Raw genomic sequence first — 16,615 nt, 5'->3', positions numbered from 1 at the left:
CTTTAATCGGCAACTAGATCTTGATCCGCGCTTGTAAAGCGCATAATATTTTATGATAAATTTTTTACTAATAATTTAATAATTATTTTGTTAATTTATAAGAATTTTGTGTATTTAAATCAGTGCTTTTAAATTCGAGCCGAACCCGTAATCAAACCGGTTAATCCGGTGATCTGATATAGGATTTTTAAAATATCCATATTTAAAAAATCACTAAAACCCGAGACTAACCGATTGAACCGATGGATGACAAATATGTAATCCAATTTGATTTAAATTTTATATTTTCATAATTTGTCACCTTTTAAGTAACACAATAATTCAATAATAGCCATTATAATTAATTTTGTTATCATATTTATTGTACAATGTATAACGTTTTATATACATATATATATATATATATATATTTATTTATGTAATGGATATTATTGAATTATTGTTTTGCTTAAATAAATTATATAACCATTATTTACGAAATATAAATAAAATAATCCATTAATTTAATTGATTTATTATTGATTGAAATGTTTTTGTAGTATTTAAACGTGTAAAAATAAATTCTGTTTATTTTTTCGTTGTTTTATAAATGATCTGAATTTTTCAATTATTTAATTTATCTAAATGATTTTAAGAATATAAAGATGAGATATAATATTTTATATTGTTTGAACACAAGATTAAATATAGTGTTGTTTGGAAACATAAATAGTAGTATAAAAAAAATACATTGTTTGGAAACATGAATAGTAATATAAAGAAAGGAGTACATTATTTGGAAACATGAAAAGTAGTATAAAGAAACAAATATTAGTGATTTAATATATCTTTAACTGTAAAGTAAAAATGTGTATTTATTTAAAAGCTTACAAAATAAATGTTAGGTCTGCGTAATGTTTCTGTTTTAATAAGAGAGATTATTTAGTTCACATCTGTGGGCGGGTTAGAAGTCTAACCGTATAAAAGTTGTTAGTAGTAGTAATAACTACTTCGGTGACAAAAATATAAGAACAAAGGGAGATACTACATTAAATGAGTCTGGCAATAGAAAAATAACAACAAGAGAAATTGAATAAGTGACTGTAGGGGTCCACGATTCATGGCTTTTACCACAATCAATAATTCTCTTTGTGTTATGAAAGTCAATAAAAAGAGCAGCAGCGTTTGTAGAAAATATAAAAGATGTAAGGTCTGTTGCACTATTTGCACAGTAAATTTCGAACGTTTTTTGTTCATTGTATTACACACTATTCTTCTCCTTCAATAACACATCATCTCTTCTTATCAGTGTTATTTTCTTCGTACGGATATAAAATTTTGCTTTACTTAAATTCATGCGATATAATAAAATTCCAGTTCTTTTTATAACACGTTATCAGCACGATCGTTCTGCAATTCGGTAAAATTTATTGTATCATATATATCCTGCTATAATGGTCGGTATACCGCATGTACTATTATTTATATTATGTTATAATGGCCGGAATACCGCCTATATTATTTATTAATATTTTAATTAATTTATTGGTCGGCCGAGCCGTCTTATATTCTATTTATTGTTAACTGGACGGCCGAGCCGCCTTTATTTTCTGTTTGTTGTTAACTGGTCGGCTGAGCCGCCTTATATTTTGTTTATTGCTAATTGGTCGGCCGAGCCGCCGTATAATTTATTTATTACTCTGCATTGATCGGCTGAGCCGTCACATGATTTGTTGTCATAACATAAATATTTCATTGCCATAATTTTTTACTTTTATGAAATTTTATAGATTTGATTGACTGTTTAATACGATATTTTCAGACTGATTTATTTTCTGTTTGTTGTTAACTGGTCGGCTGAGCCGCCTTATATTTTGTTTATTGCTAATTGGTCGGCCGAGCCGCCGTATAATTTATTTATTACTCTGCATTGATCGGCTGAGCCGTCACATGATTTGTTGTCATAACATAAATATTTCATTGCCATAATTTTTTATTTTTATGAAATTTTATAGATTTGATTGACTGTTTAATACAATATTTTCAGACTGATTTTTAGTGCACTCGATTTGACCCCAACGGTCACAAAGAAAATTTTTCAAAAATTTTCCCTTTTCTCCAACGGTTATGAACAGTGATTTTCATCTATAAATACAACTCATTTTCACTTCATTTCATCATCCAAAGCATTTCATCTTCTCTCAAAAAATTTCAAATCGCTCTCCTCCGATTTTTCATTTCAAGAAAGATGATTCGCGCACTTTTGTTTTTATGTGCCATTTTTATTTGTGTTTCTATTTATGGTTTATTCGTTGGAGAATTTACTCCGAGTGAATTTAAGATGAATATCGGTTTAATTTTCTTTACATCACTTCTCCTTGTAATTGCTTGCATGATTAATGTAAACGGTTTTTAAATTATGAAGTTCTAATAAAATTATTATTTTGTGTTTTAGAAATGCAAATGGTAAATATCGAGAAACTCCAGTTCCCGGCTCTGAAAGTAACCGGCGAAAATTATGTCAGATGGGTCACAAATGTGAAACCTTATCTTGTAATAAAAAAGATAACCGAAGCGATAGAAGTCGGTAACAAATCGCCACCCGAGCATATAGCCGAAGCGATAATCTTCCTGAAGAAGCATTTAGATGAGAATCTAACTCACGACTATGGAGATGTTGAGGACCCAGCCGTACTATGGCAAGCCTTGAAAGATAGGTTCGATAATCAAAAGGAAATCAATCTCCCTCACGCTCTTGAAGATTGGAAAACCCTGAGGCTTCAGGATTTCCAAAGGGTTAGAGATTACAATTCCACTATCTTGAGGATAGTTGCACAATTAAAATATTATGGTAACCCTGTCACTGAAGCAGAAATGCTTGACAAGACATATAATACTTTCCACAAAGAACACAACGTCTTATCCCGAATTTACAGAAAATGTGGGTACACCAAATTTTCTGAATTGATGGTAACACTCATGTTGGCTGAAAAGAACGATGAGTTACTAATCAAAAACCATAATTCCCGACCTACGGGAGCCAAGGCATTTCCCGAAGTGAATGCTACGGCGGTAGAATATTCGGGAAGGAGAAACCAGATCAACCGAGGTCGTGGTCGGCGTTTCAACAACAAACGTGGAAAGCCTTACTATCCTAAAAGTATTAGATCTAACAAATGGGTTAGATCTGAACAACCTCCTAAAGGCAAAGAAACCGAAGAGGATACCACAAAGAAAAGTGAGACTGTATGTTACAGATGTGGATGTAAAGGACATTGGTCCCGTACCTGTCGTACTCCCCCACATTTGTGCAAGTTATATCAAGAGTCCATAAAAGGAAAGGCTAAAGAGGTGAACCTCACGGAAAATGTTGAAGGGACCTCATACCTTGAATCCTCCGACTTCGCTAATGAGCTGGACTAGATTACTCCTGAAGAGAATCGAAATGCCTATGATAAGAGTATTGAATAGTTTTCAGTATTACCATGTATAATTATTATATTTCATGTTTTAAACAAATAATGATGTTTTTAACATCATCTTATTGTATAATTATTATGTGTTTCCTTATATGAATGAATTTTATGTTTTTCTTTTATTAATATTTATGACAGTTTCAGAAATGGACCAGAATGCTAATGAAGCAAAATCCAAGAAACAGATTCGTGAAATATGCATACCAGATAGTGGAATAACGCACACTATTCTGAGACAAAAGAGATATTTCTCTGATATAAAACCGACAAGAATTGTCGTCAATACAATATCAGGTCCTGCAGACGTGATTGAAGGAACTGGTAAAGCAAACTTTACTTTACCGAATGGAACAAAATTTTCCATAAATAATGCTCTATATTCTCCAAGTTCTAAAAGGAATTTGTTGAGTTTTAAAGACATATATCTTCACGGATATGATACTCAGTCTGCAACTGAGGATGGAAAGAAGTACATGTATGTAACTTATGAGAAATGTGGCAGAAAACACATATTGGAAAAGTTTCCAGAGCTTCCTTCGGGGTTACATCATACTTATATCGATGAGATCGAATCAAATCTTGTAGTAGAACGGAACCCAGAAGAGTTCACGTTATGGCATGATCGCCTTGGCCACCCAGGAACTACAATGATGCGTAAAATCATAGAAAGTTCACATGGTCATCCACTGAAAATCCAGGAGATTTCTCAAGGGAATAAAATGACATGTGTTGCATGTTCTCTAGGAAAATTGATCGTAAGGCCATCGCCAACCAAAATCGATAAAGAATCACCAAAGTTCCTTGAAATAATTCAAGGCGATATATGTGGACCATACACCCACCTTGTGGACCATTCCACTATTTTATGGTATTAATTGACGCATCCAGTAGATGGTCACACGTTTGTCTATTATCATCTCGAAATGTGGCATTTGCGAGATTTCTAACTCAGATAATCAAACTGCGAGCACAGTTTCCTGATTATACTATTAAAAGAGTTAGACTAGACAACGCTGGTGAATTCACATCCCAAGCATTCAATGACTATTGTATGGTAATGGGAATTGAAGTTGAACATTCGGTTGCTCATGTTCATACGCAAAATGGTTTGGCTGAATCTTTAATTAAGCGTCTGCAATTGATTGCAAGACCATTGATCATGAGATCAAAACTTCCAACCTTTGTATTTGGACATGCCATTTTGCATGCAGAAGCACTCATTCGGATCAGACCGAGTGCATACCATAAGTATTCCCCACTACAGTTAGCGTTTGGTTGAGAACCAAACATTTCCCACTTTAGAATCTTTGGTTGTGCGGTATATGTGCCTGTAGCACCACCACAACGTACAAAGATGGGACCACAAAGAAGATTGGAAATATATGTTGGTTTTGATTCCCCATCAATTATAAGATACCTATAACCACAGACTGGTGACGTCTTTACAGCACGTTTTGCTGATTGTCATTTTGACGAAAATGTATTCCCAGTTCTAGGGGAGAAAACAAAAATGTTGGAAGTGATATAAAATGGAGTGTACCATCATTGTTATATCTTGATCCTCCTACTAAAGAGTCAGAACTAGAAGTTCGACGAATTATGCATTTACAGAGTATAGCTAACCAGCTACCTGATGCATTTGTAGATACCAAGACGGTAACTAAATCTCATATACCAGCTGCAAAAGCTCCTGCTCGTATCAAAATGCCAAATGAACAAGAAAAGGAGGATGACACACGAGAGCCAAAAACACGCCTGAAGCGTGATAGACCTGTTGGTTCTAAGGATAAGAATCCTAGGAAACAGAAGAAAGCTGAAATATATGATGCACCCAAAATAGCAGAAAATATTTTGGAAGAAATAAATGATAAGGATTCTGATGAATCAGAGCATCATGAATCAGAGCATCATGAATCGAAAGATAATCATGAGATTTCTATTAATTACATCCATAATAAAAGGATATGGAATAGAAATGAACAAAATGACCTTGATGATGTTTTCTCATATATTGTGTCAAGTGAAATAAATGAATAAATCAATGATCCAGAACCAAAATCTGTCTATGAATGTCAAAAGAGACACGATTGGGAACAATGGAAAAATGCAGTACAAGCTGAACTTGATTCGCTTAATAAACGAAAAGTATTTGGATCTATTGTGCTCACACCTGCAGATGTGAGACCAGTTGGGTACAAATGGGTTTTCGTTCGAAAGAGAAATGAGAAAAATGAGATTACGAGATACAAAGCTCGTCTAGTGGCTCAAGGTTTTTCTCAAAGACCTGGAATCGATTATGAAGAAACGTATTCTCCAGTTATGGATGCCATTACATTTAGATTCCTGATGAGTCTAGCAGCTGATAAAAATCTAGAGATGCGTCTCATGGATGTTGTTACAGCTTATCTATATGGATCATTAGATATTGATATCTACATGAAAGTTCCTGATGGATTTAAAATGCCAGAAGCATTAAGTTCCAAACCTAAAGAGTTATGTGCAACAAAATTGCAAAGATCATTATATGGGTTAAAGCAATCTGGACGTATGTGGTATAATCGTCTCAGTGATCATTTAACAAAAGAAGGATATGTGAATGATCATATATGCCCATGTGTTTTCATCAAGAAAACAATATCCGGATTTGTAATAATCGCGGTATACGTTGATGATCTTAACATTATCGGAACTCAAAAAGAAATACAAAAGGCATCAGACTATCTCAAAAGAGAATTTGAGATGAAAGATCTTGGACAGACACAGTATTGTCTTGGCCTACAAATAGAAAATTCACAAAATGGTATATTTGTGCATCAATCCACATACACTCCTCTTAGCACCCCGATGGTCGTTAGGTCACTTAATATTGAAAGTGATCCATTTCGACCACCTGAGGAAAAAGAAGAGATGCTTGGTCCGGAAGTACCATATCTAAGTGCAATAGGAGCGTTGATGTACCTTCCAAATTGTACACGGCCTGATATATCATTCGCTGTTAATCTTCTAGCAAGATTTAGCTCATCTCCAACTGGAAGACATTGGAATGGGATTAAACATGTTTTTCGTTACCTCCAAGGGACCATTGATTTAGGATTGTTTTATCCTAAAAGTTCAAAAGGTCAAATGGTTGGTTTTGCAGATGCAGGATATCTTTCAGATCCACACAAAGCCCAATCACAAACAGGATACGTTTTCACGATCGGAGGCACTGCTATATCTTGGCGTTCCCAGAAACAAACGCTCGTGGCTACTTCTTCAAATCATGCTGAGATCATTGCACTCCATGAAGCAAGTAGAGAATGTGTATGGCTGAGATCAATGAGCCGACACATCTGTTCAAGCAGCGGGATTGGCGAATATACGGAGCCAACTATTCTATATGAAGATAATGCAGCATGTGTTGCTCAAACAAAGGACAGATATATTAAAAGCGATAGAACGAAGCATATTCATCCGAAGTTCTTCTCATACACTCAAGAGCTCGTAAAGAAGAAAGAGATTGAAGTAAGATATGTCCAATCATGCGACAATGCAGCTGACCTCTTCACAAAATCACTTCCGACTTCGGTATTCAGAAAACATGTTCGTAACATTGGAATGCGTCATCAGAAGGATCTATGATTGCTCATTCGAGGGGGAGCTTACGTAGTTGTACTCTTTTTACCTTACTATGGTTTTTCCCATTGGATTTTCCTTAGAAAGGTTTTTAACGAGGCAACAAAGACGTTAAGCGAGAGCGGATAGTGACACCGGCCCCCAAGGGGGAGTGTTATGAAAGTCAAGAAAAAGGAGCAGCCGCGTTTGTAGAAAATATAAAAGATGTGGGGTCCGCTGCACTATTTGCACAGTGAATTGTTTTCTGTATATACGAACGTTTTTCGTTCATTGTATTACACATCATTCTTCTCCTTCAATAACACATCCGCTCTTCTTATCAGTGTTATCTTCTTCGTACGGGTATAAAATTTTGCTTTATTTAAATTCATGCGATATAATAAAATTCCAGTTCTTTTTATAACACTTTGTTTGTTTTTCTTCATCATAAGACTTTATACATCTGTGTAAGAAAATATAACCAATTTGGATTCCAAAACAATGACAATCTTTCTTCTTTATTATTAAATTTGTTAGGTTATTTTGATGTGCAAATTTCACTAAACTTTATATAGATTTAATATTTGGTACTTTTTTTTGGTAAAATGTTAAAAATGTTAAATTTATACCTTTTTTAAATTTATAATGTTGTGGACAACTTATTATGCAGAATGTAAACAAACAAAACGACGGAACTCAAGAGGGGAACACCTTCAAGGAAATCTTGTACACGAGAAACAGAACTACAGCAGAGACGGAACTCAAGTAAATATTTGATACTTTTCTCACCCATTGATTGGATTTAAGCATAGACATGCGAAAAGAAGACAAATTCTAAGAAAATTTAAAAAGAAATAAATAATATAAAAGATGTAATCCATAAAACACCGAGAGAAGAATTAGCCTTTTCACACTTAGAATAACACGAGAACAAAAGAAAAAGAGAGTTGTTTAAATTACAAGGCAAATAATATAATATTCAACCATATATACATGCAGTGCCGGTCCGGAGTATTGTGGCGCCTAAAGCGGATTAAAAATTCATACCCCTTAACAACAATAATTTTTTTTAGAACTTAGCTTTTAAACCAAACAAAAATTCATCAAGAACCCTAATATATTGATTTATCATATTGATAAAATAATTATTCTAAAACGTTCATATGCATTTAACATGTTGCTTGAAAATACTATTGGTTTCCGGTTACGGCAAATCGTTTTGTACTCATTTAGTTCATTTCTTATATTGTTGTCAGCAACATACATAATTAATAACTAGAATAACTTTATTTTACTTAGAGTTGGAAAACATAACAATGCTTTAAAGAAAAAAAAATAAGAGGAAAGATGAATAGTCTCATAAATGACATCGCTTTTGTTTTTGCCAAAGGAAATTAGTTAGTTTGATTATATTATTTAATACAAAATAAACAAAGAAACTAAGGTTATAAATAAAGGAATCAAAATTATTAGATTTTTTCAATTATTATAAAAATGGCAAAAAATAACAAGGAAACTAAGGTTATAAACAAAAGAGTCAAAATCATTAGATTCTCAGTTATTATAAAAAATGGGTGGGGGGAATGAAAAAACAGGTTTCGAACATGCATACGTGAGGTAAGAGAAAAATAATTTAAGCCATTGGACTTAAGAGGATTGCTTGCAATTGGCGTCCCTAAAATGTATATATCGTTTAGCGCCTAAAGCCTAAGCTTTACGGGCTTTACCCTAAGGCCGGGCCTGTATACATGGATAAGTTAATCATTTATGCATGGTTATGTGAAAAGTTTTTTTTAATAGTAAGTACATAATTATTGGAAGTAGGACCAAATAACCCTTGACTTTTCATCGATATGGATTGAAATTAAGTTTGATATGTTTTTGTTAGCATAACCTCTATTCTCTCATTCCATGTTTTTTGGCCTTCCATAACGTATGCACATATTGAAAAAGAAAAACATGGCATGTAAGTCCAATTGTAAATGATTTAATTTTTTAAACAATTATTAGATCTTGATCCGCGTCCGCGCGAGTGTTATTTTCAGTTTTATATGCATATATAGTTATTTTAGATCATAATTGGTATACATTTTTAATTTTAATCGTATATTTAAATATTTATATAACTATTTCAAATACAATAATTTATAGTTTACATATATACCGTAAATAACCAGTTGTTTAAAACCGTATTATGTATTTGTTCTTTTTATTAAATATTTATCTCATTTTATGCATTTAATTATTAAACAAAATAATATGTGCATGAAAAAACCATATTTGAAAATGATTTTATATTTAATTTATGTTAAATTCTTACCCGCTCTTCAAAACTGGATTTTCTTTTAACAATATTTTTTACGTTTATTCATTTTACATAATATATTATTGTATATACATAAGTCTAAGATATATTAATTTTATATATGTATTATATATTGTGCTAATGTTAAGTCGTTCTGTCATCATATTAGATTTTTTAACATAAATATTTTATATTTATGAAAATAAAATTTATAAATTTATCAGTTTATTATAATTTTATCATATTTAGTTCAATATAATAATTTTAACATGATTGATTATGATGATAAAATAGATAAAAGTAAGATATAATTTTCATTTTTATTTTATAAACAATAACTGAATATATATTAATGCATAATAATAGTTCATTGCTAATTACGAAATCAGTGAAAATATTTACATAATTGTTTTTGAAAATTCAGATATTGTTCTTATATTTAGATCAACATAATAATTTTTTTTAATATAATTGATTGTGATTATATAATAGATAAAAAATGATAGAATATTTACTTTCATTTTGTAAATGGTAACTGAATATATTAATGTATAATAATATTTCAAAACTAATTTCAAAGTTAGTGAAAATATTTACACATATTTTATGAAAATTAAGATCTTGTTAAAATCTTCTTAAACAGGTTTTGGAAATTTTTAACATATATACATATATATATATATATATATCCCTTATACATTATTTACTAAGTGATTTTGACACTTGTCATCACCACATCAGTTTTGAAACAAAAATGATGACATGGCATACTAATAAAATGACATGGTCTAGACTAATTGTGGCACAAACATTTATATTTAATGTTGCTTTATAATTTTGTTAAGTTTTAGAATAAGGTAATAAGTTATAAATCATCATTAATATAACAATAAATTGTAAAACTAGAAATATAGTAATCTATAATAATTTTCAAAAATATTATTTAATTTTATTTAAATAATTTTATAATTTTTATTACTAAAAAAAATCTTTAAAATGAAAGAATTTTTTTTAAAAAAATTTATAATCATATTATGATTATTTCTTTTTAATATTTATAAATTTGAGAAATATTATTTAATTTTATGTTTTGTTAATTATACATAACAAAACTTTCCCTTAACTTTATTGAATTTTATTTAATATATATTAACCAAAATAATTAAATAAAAATATTTCCAAGATATATATATATATTAAATATAAATGTAAATAAAAATATTTATTGTATCTTAATTTTTACATAGAATTAAAATATTGTACGCAAATAATAAAACAAAAATATTAACAAAAAATTATTTATAAATATAATTTAAAAACTTTATTTCTGCACATGGTGCAGGAAAACACCTAGTATACTTTTAAGTGAAAATATATCAAAAGATATTATGATTAAAGTAGTTCAAAAATTTTATATGTTATTAGTCTTATTAAATACATTTAATAAAATTTCTTAAGGTTAGTCCAACTTAAACATAACACATGAAAGAAGTTGTGACTTCTATTTTAACATAATAGATTTATTATTTCAGTACAAACTACCAAAATTACTATAACGCAACCCTATATCTGATAAATATATCTATCTTTTCCTTACATAAATATATATCTTCAAGAAACATGAATTGCGATAAAGATCTCTTGTAAACAGTTTCTTTATTAATATATTCGTATTTTTGTGATTAATCTCATATTGTCATTGTATAAAAACATTAATGAATCCATAATAAACAAATAACATATAAACCAATAGATTAAGGAGGTTTTATTAGTTGTATGTTGAAGTCAACTCCATTAAATTTAAAATAGATCAGATTCTAATTTTTTTATTTACAACTAAAATAAATTATTTATCTAAATTATTTAAATATATGTAAAAGTATTTATCAAATCAACATGATATCATTTAAATTCTATAATAGAATTGAACTTTAAAAAAATGGATACGATTTCTGATTAATTCTCAAACAAAGAGTATAACTACAATGGTACAACTAGACATGGGCATTTTACCCGGATCCAAAAACTCAAACCGAAACCGATCTGAAAATACAGGTTCGGATCCGGATCCAGATCCATGCTAAAATATTTGTTGGATCTTTTTTTTGGATCCGCGGATTTTGGTTCGGGTCCGGATCCTACACGAGACCCGATCAGATACCTGAGGTGCCCACAAATTATTGTATATATTAGGAATATTTGAGTGACTGAGTATATTTTTGGATATTTTTTAAGTGTCGGGTTCTGGTTTTCGGGTATAATTTTAGGTTTTGGATAAAATTTTAGATTTTCAGAAAATATAATTTGGGTATTCGGTTAAAATTTTGATATGTTTTGGATTTTCGAGTCTGATTTTAGGTATTTTCAAGTTTTTGGGTCTAGTTCGGGTATTTTGGGTCCTAAATACCTGAACCGACCTGGATCAGAATCCGAAATATACCCAGAAATTATGGATATTTTACAGGGAATTATAGAACCGAACCGATCCGAATTCGACAAAACCCCACCAGGAACCGACCCAAAAAATTATAGGTACCTATATGGGTCCAATATGGATTTAAATTTCTAGGACCCGAAGGATCTGGACTTGACAAGACCCGATTTGAACCTGACCCGAAGACCCGGATGTCCATGCCTAAGTAAAACCTGCTAGATAACTGAGAAATAGAATAAAAGGAAACTTTTGTGAAGCAAGATGAAGATATTTGATAAATCCTTAGTTGTGGAAATGCTCAAACCAACGAGGGTGTTTGGCGGTTTGGTCTCTGTCTTTGAGTAATCGTGATGAATTGAACTTAATTTATGTAAGAAGATTTTATGATCGACTTTGCTGATGATACCGAGAATATATCCAGAAAGGGACTATCATGTAAAAGCTTTCCATAGTTCTTTCCACTATCTTTTTTTTTTTTTTAATAAACCCTATCGGCTGATCCGGTCGGCTCCGAGAAGAACACACTTAATGCTACGGAGTACTTTCGGGCTTTCCACTATCTTCAATTGACCATGACAAGAAGGTACATGGAACAATTCACGTCTCAAAATTTAGACGACATAACGAAGCATATGACTTTTATATATAATAATAATAAGTGTAATTTAAGTTACAAAAAAAAAAGAATAAGGGTAATTCTCCTAAATGGACTATTTTTAAGTTTTTATCACAAAATAGATCCTAAAAAGGAAAATGACTAAAATATTTCATTTAATAGTTAAAAAGATCTTAATACCCTAAATATATAAATACAAATAAAAAATAAGAAAAAAACAATTTATAGTTTTAGATTATATGTTTTCAAATTTGAACTTTTTATAAATTTTTTTTTTTGAAAATTTCTTTTTGTAATTCGAAATATTTTTTGAAACTATTTTTCAAATTTTTAATATTTATTTTTTAATTTATAAAATTTTAAAACTTAATCTCAAATCTCCACACCTTAACTCTAAATCCTAAGTTTGGATTAGTTAACCCAATGGGTAAATGTATATTTACCTCTTTAATGAAACATTTTAATCATTTTGATCCTTAGAGCATCTCCAAAAAGACTCTCTATTTTAAAGTTTGCAAAATTCTATATTTGAAGTTTCAAGGTATTCTTTTCCGAAACCAAAACTTCAAATTTAACTTCAAAATTATTTGTAATTTACACTAAGGTCCTTATATTTGTCATAATTAATATAAATCCATATTTTTTTTATAAATCACTAGTACATATATAAAAATATTACAGTAATATTAATTAATAAAATCTTACACTAAAATATTAAATTATAAATAGTAATGCATAATTAGTTATTAAAGTACAAGCAAAATATCACATTATTCCATAAAATTATTTATGTAATGATCCACTTTCGATTAAACAAAATTTGCTTGAACAATATTTTAGAGGTTCCAAAGTAAATTTACTAGACTATAAGTGTTGTTGTAATATTTAATTATGTGCAATAATTATGTCTTCGTGTATTTTTTCAAAAAAAAAATTTTTATTAAGTTTATTTTGTAATATTCTTGTTGTCTAATTCTAGTTTTACAATATTATAAATATCTTTTTTAAAATTTTTATTTAATTTTATGTGTAAAATTTGAATTTATAAAAATAAGTTTGAAATATTTATGATATACAAAAAAAATTGTTTTTGTCTTTTGGAGATGTTCTTAGAGTCTATATTTATGACAACTGTCTTTTTTATTGTTATCTTAGGGTATTTATCTGAAAAGAATGATATATCGAATCAAACAACCAAGATGAATATTCATGATGGTAAAGTCTTTACAAAATACTAGTTATGTAAGAGAAAAAGAGTTTTCACAAAACGTGATTAGCTCGACTAGAGAAATTCTCAATGATAATTTTGATTCTTACTCCACGAAGACAAAAAAAAAACATGAAACGAGAATTGACTGAACTCAACATGAACGTTTTCTCAATAATAATAAAAAATGCTTATAAAAAATGAAGGTAAAAGGATAGATTTTGATTGATATATTGTACACATGAAATCAAGTTCAGTGTCATTCAAATTTGTTTAAGTCAAATGAATGATTAAAATCTAACAGAAATAAATAACACTATAATTTAAATGTTATGTTCAAATATTTAATTAAATAATAAAGGATTTCAAACTCTTTTAGTAAACAAATTATAAATTCAAAAACCCATTAAATTTTATAAAGATATTTCAAATGCAAAAACCAATAACACTAGATTCATTTTTATTTATTTTTGATCAAAATAACACTAGATTTAATAACTGATTTATAACAATAATTGAACCACTAGATTATAAAACCTAGAGGATAAACTTTAAATTCACTATTGAGTAAAAAAAAGTTTTTCAAGCTTTTTATGATTTGATTAATAAACAAGCGGTCTGTTGAGTTTCTTGTTTTTTTTTTTTCATTTTAAAAGAGGATGGTTTTGATCTCATAGGTTCAGTTTCTTTCAAACTCAAAGATTAAAGATTGAAAACTAACAAAAAAATGAGTTTGCGTCTTATTTTTTTTTGTTTGGGAAACGACTTTAAATAAACAAGAGGAAGAAAATATTGAGCTTGCATCTCTGAACATACACATGAAAATGTAGCAACAAGTTTTTCATCACTAGCAAGAAGAAAATATTGAAAAGTAGAGTCCCCCACCTTCTTCACAGTTCCAGAGAATCCCTGTCAAAATATTTCAGACGATGAATTAGAACACAGAAGAATGAATAAAAGAATCAGATGAAATGAAATCATTGGCATGTTAGAGAATCTTAGACATTAAGGGGGTCTGTCTTTAGAGCAGAAAAAACACCCATTGCTGTCAAATCATAGTGGCAAGGACAATGAACAACATGAAAAAGGAAAGAACCACACAAAATATGTATGAGTAGTACTCAATGAGAAGGAGAAGAAGAGTTAAATCATGAGAATCTTTCTGTAGTTGTTGTGACATATGCTACATATATATATAATCCACCAAATCAAAGAGTGTATCTTCGTGCAGAGTCTTTAAAGCAGAATATGTTCAGACAAAGAGAAAAGACTATAGTGCGTGCTGGAATATCTGAGATGGAATTTACAAGCTCAAAATTAATCAAGCAGGAGACTTTTTAAGCCTAGAAAGTGTGACAACATATAATATACATAGTCTAGCAACTATATACTCTTATCAGATTTAGCATATATATATATATATATATATATAATCCACCAAATCAAGGAGTGTATCTTCTTGCAGAGTCTTTAAAGCAGATAATGTTCAGACACAGAGATAAGACTGTAGTGCGTGCTGTAATTTCAAAACTGCTTCTTAAGGACTTTATATGTAACTGTAGCCATGATATCGAGATACAATTTACAAGCTCAAAATCGATAAAGCAGAAGACTTTCTAAGCCTAGAAGTGAGAGAGAACATAAACCAAACATATAATAATACATAGTCTAGCAAACTGAGCTGTGTCCTGTTAGATGTACCTAAAGGTTTCAGGAGATAATGTTACTGTGTAGTTGTACTTCAAGACAAAAAATATTAAGCTTTTGAGTGAAAAAGGAAACAACACCAAGTGTCTAGGCTTGTCCAAACTTCAGATAACATAGAGATGGTTTACAACAAGAAGGAAAACAAGTACAAATCCCAGTTACAACTCTACCACTATCGTTTACGAGATTAGATTCTGGGTTTGTAGATCCGTACATCCCTAGGACGAGGTCTCTCCCTCAAAACACTTGGACCTCGTTTTATTTCTTGATCTTATTCATTAATCTTGTAAACACAGTCACTATCAAACCCATTTTTGTCAACTTAAACCTGATTATATCATTGTGTTCTAAGGATTTTGTGCCGGCAAGTTTTTTTTCTTCTCTAAGTTACAAATACAAAGACTACCAAATTTATAGTGTGGGGTTTTATCCGCAACAAAGATGGTTTATAACAAGTACAAATTCAAAGATACATCTCCTAGACTATGGAATTTAATAGATTCCTTCCAACTAGAATGGAAATTGCGACCTCCATGATCAACTACTAGATAATCCAAAGATGAATGCATCAGAAACCTAAAAGCAAACAATCTCATTCACGAAACAAAGATCTAATCTAATAGCATATGAAACAAATCTAGTTCAATCAAATCCAGGTTCCGCTGAATCAAAGCAATCGAAGACCGTTAGACTAACCGGAGATCGAAATCTAAGGCCTAAGCATTAGCTGTCTTAGGGATTAGAGGAACGCCGTTCCCTTGTAGCTTATTCTGTTTCGCTTTGGCTTCTTCCTCGCGAATCTTCTGCATCGCGAGCATCCTCTCCATGACGAGCTCGTACTCGCACTTCTCGTACACGTGGCGCTCGTCCTCGCACTTCCACGGGAGGAAAAACTCTGCCTGGCGACATTTGTTGAGCGGAATCAGGAGATGCGCGCACTGGTCTCTGTAACCGAGCGGCACTTTTGCTGCAACCATCTCTTCTTGCGTTGCGATCATCTTCTTCGATGAACCGGGAACCTCCATTCTCGAATTAAAGGTTGCGATCTGCCGATCTCCTTACCCAAACTTTGATACTCCCTTTTCTCTTGGCGTCTCCGATTTGCTTCACCCGGACATTGTCGGATTCTTCCTTCCGGGTCCTATTGGGCCTATTAGAAATGGCTCCGTTTGATTTACTAAGCCCATATTTAATGGCCTTTTGTTATACTAAGCCCTTAATCATCCCTTAGCAGAGTCCTCTCACTCACCCCTTTGTTTATATAGATAGATAGAGGAATATTTGATGGTTTGAGAGT

The 16,615-nt window shown here is 30.8% G+C and overlaps 1 protein-coding gene across 1 annotated transcript; it reads right to left on the bottom strand.

Moving 5' to 3' along the window:
• Positions 1-14,328: 14,328 nt before the first annotated feature.
• On the bottom strand, positions 14,329-16,343 carry LOC125592893 (NADH dehydrogenase [ubiquinone] 1 beta subcomplex subunit 7). The gene is made up of 2 exons (XM_048768515.1): positions 16,015-16,343; positions 14,329-14,520 (listed from the first exon to the last, which is right to left on the bottom strand). Exon 1 carries the CDS (start codon positions 16,341-16,343, stop codon positions 16,035-16,037), a length of 309 nt encoding a protein of 102 aa, XP_048624472.1. The 3' UTR covers positions 14,329-14,520; positions 16,015-16,034.
• Positions 16,344-16,615: the final 272 nt, after the last annotated feature.

Source organism: Brassica napus, chromosome C9, assembly GCF_020379485.1.
Source record: "Brassica napus cultivar Da-Ae chromosome C9, Da-Ae, whole genome shotgun sequence".
Lineage (NCBI taxonomy): Eukaryota > Viridiplantae > Streptophyta > Magnoliopsida > Brassicales > Brassicaceae > Brassica > Brassica napus.
Note: the sequence above shows the minus strand (reverse complement) of the source record. Positions and strands in the feature narration are given on the sequence as shown.

What these genes read in the sequence shown, in the direction of transcription:
- LOC125592893 (XM_048768515.1), bottom strand. Translation starts at nt 16,343, where the DNA reads ATGGAGGTTCCCGGTTCATCGAAGAAGATGATCGCAACGCAAGAAGAG.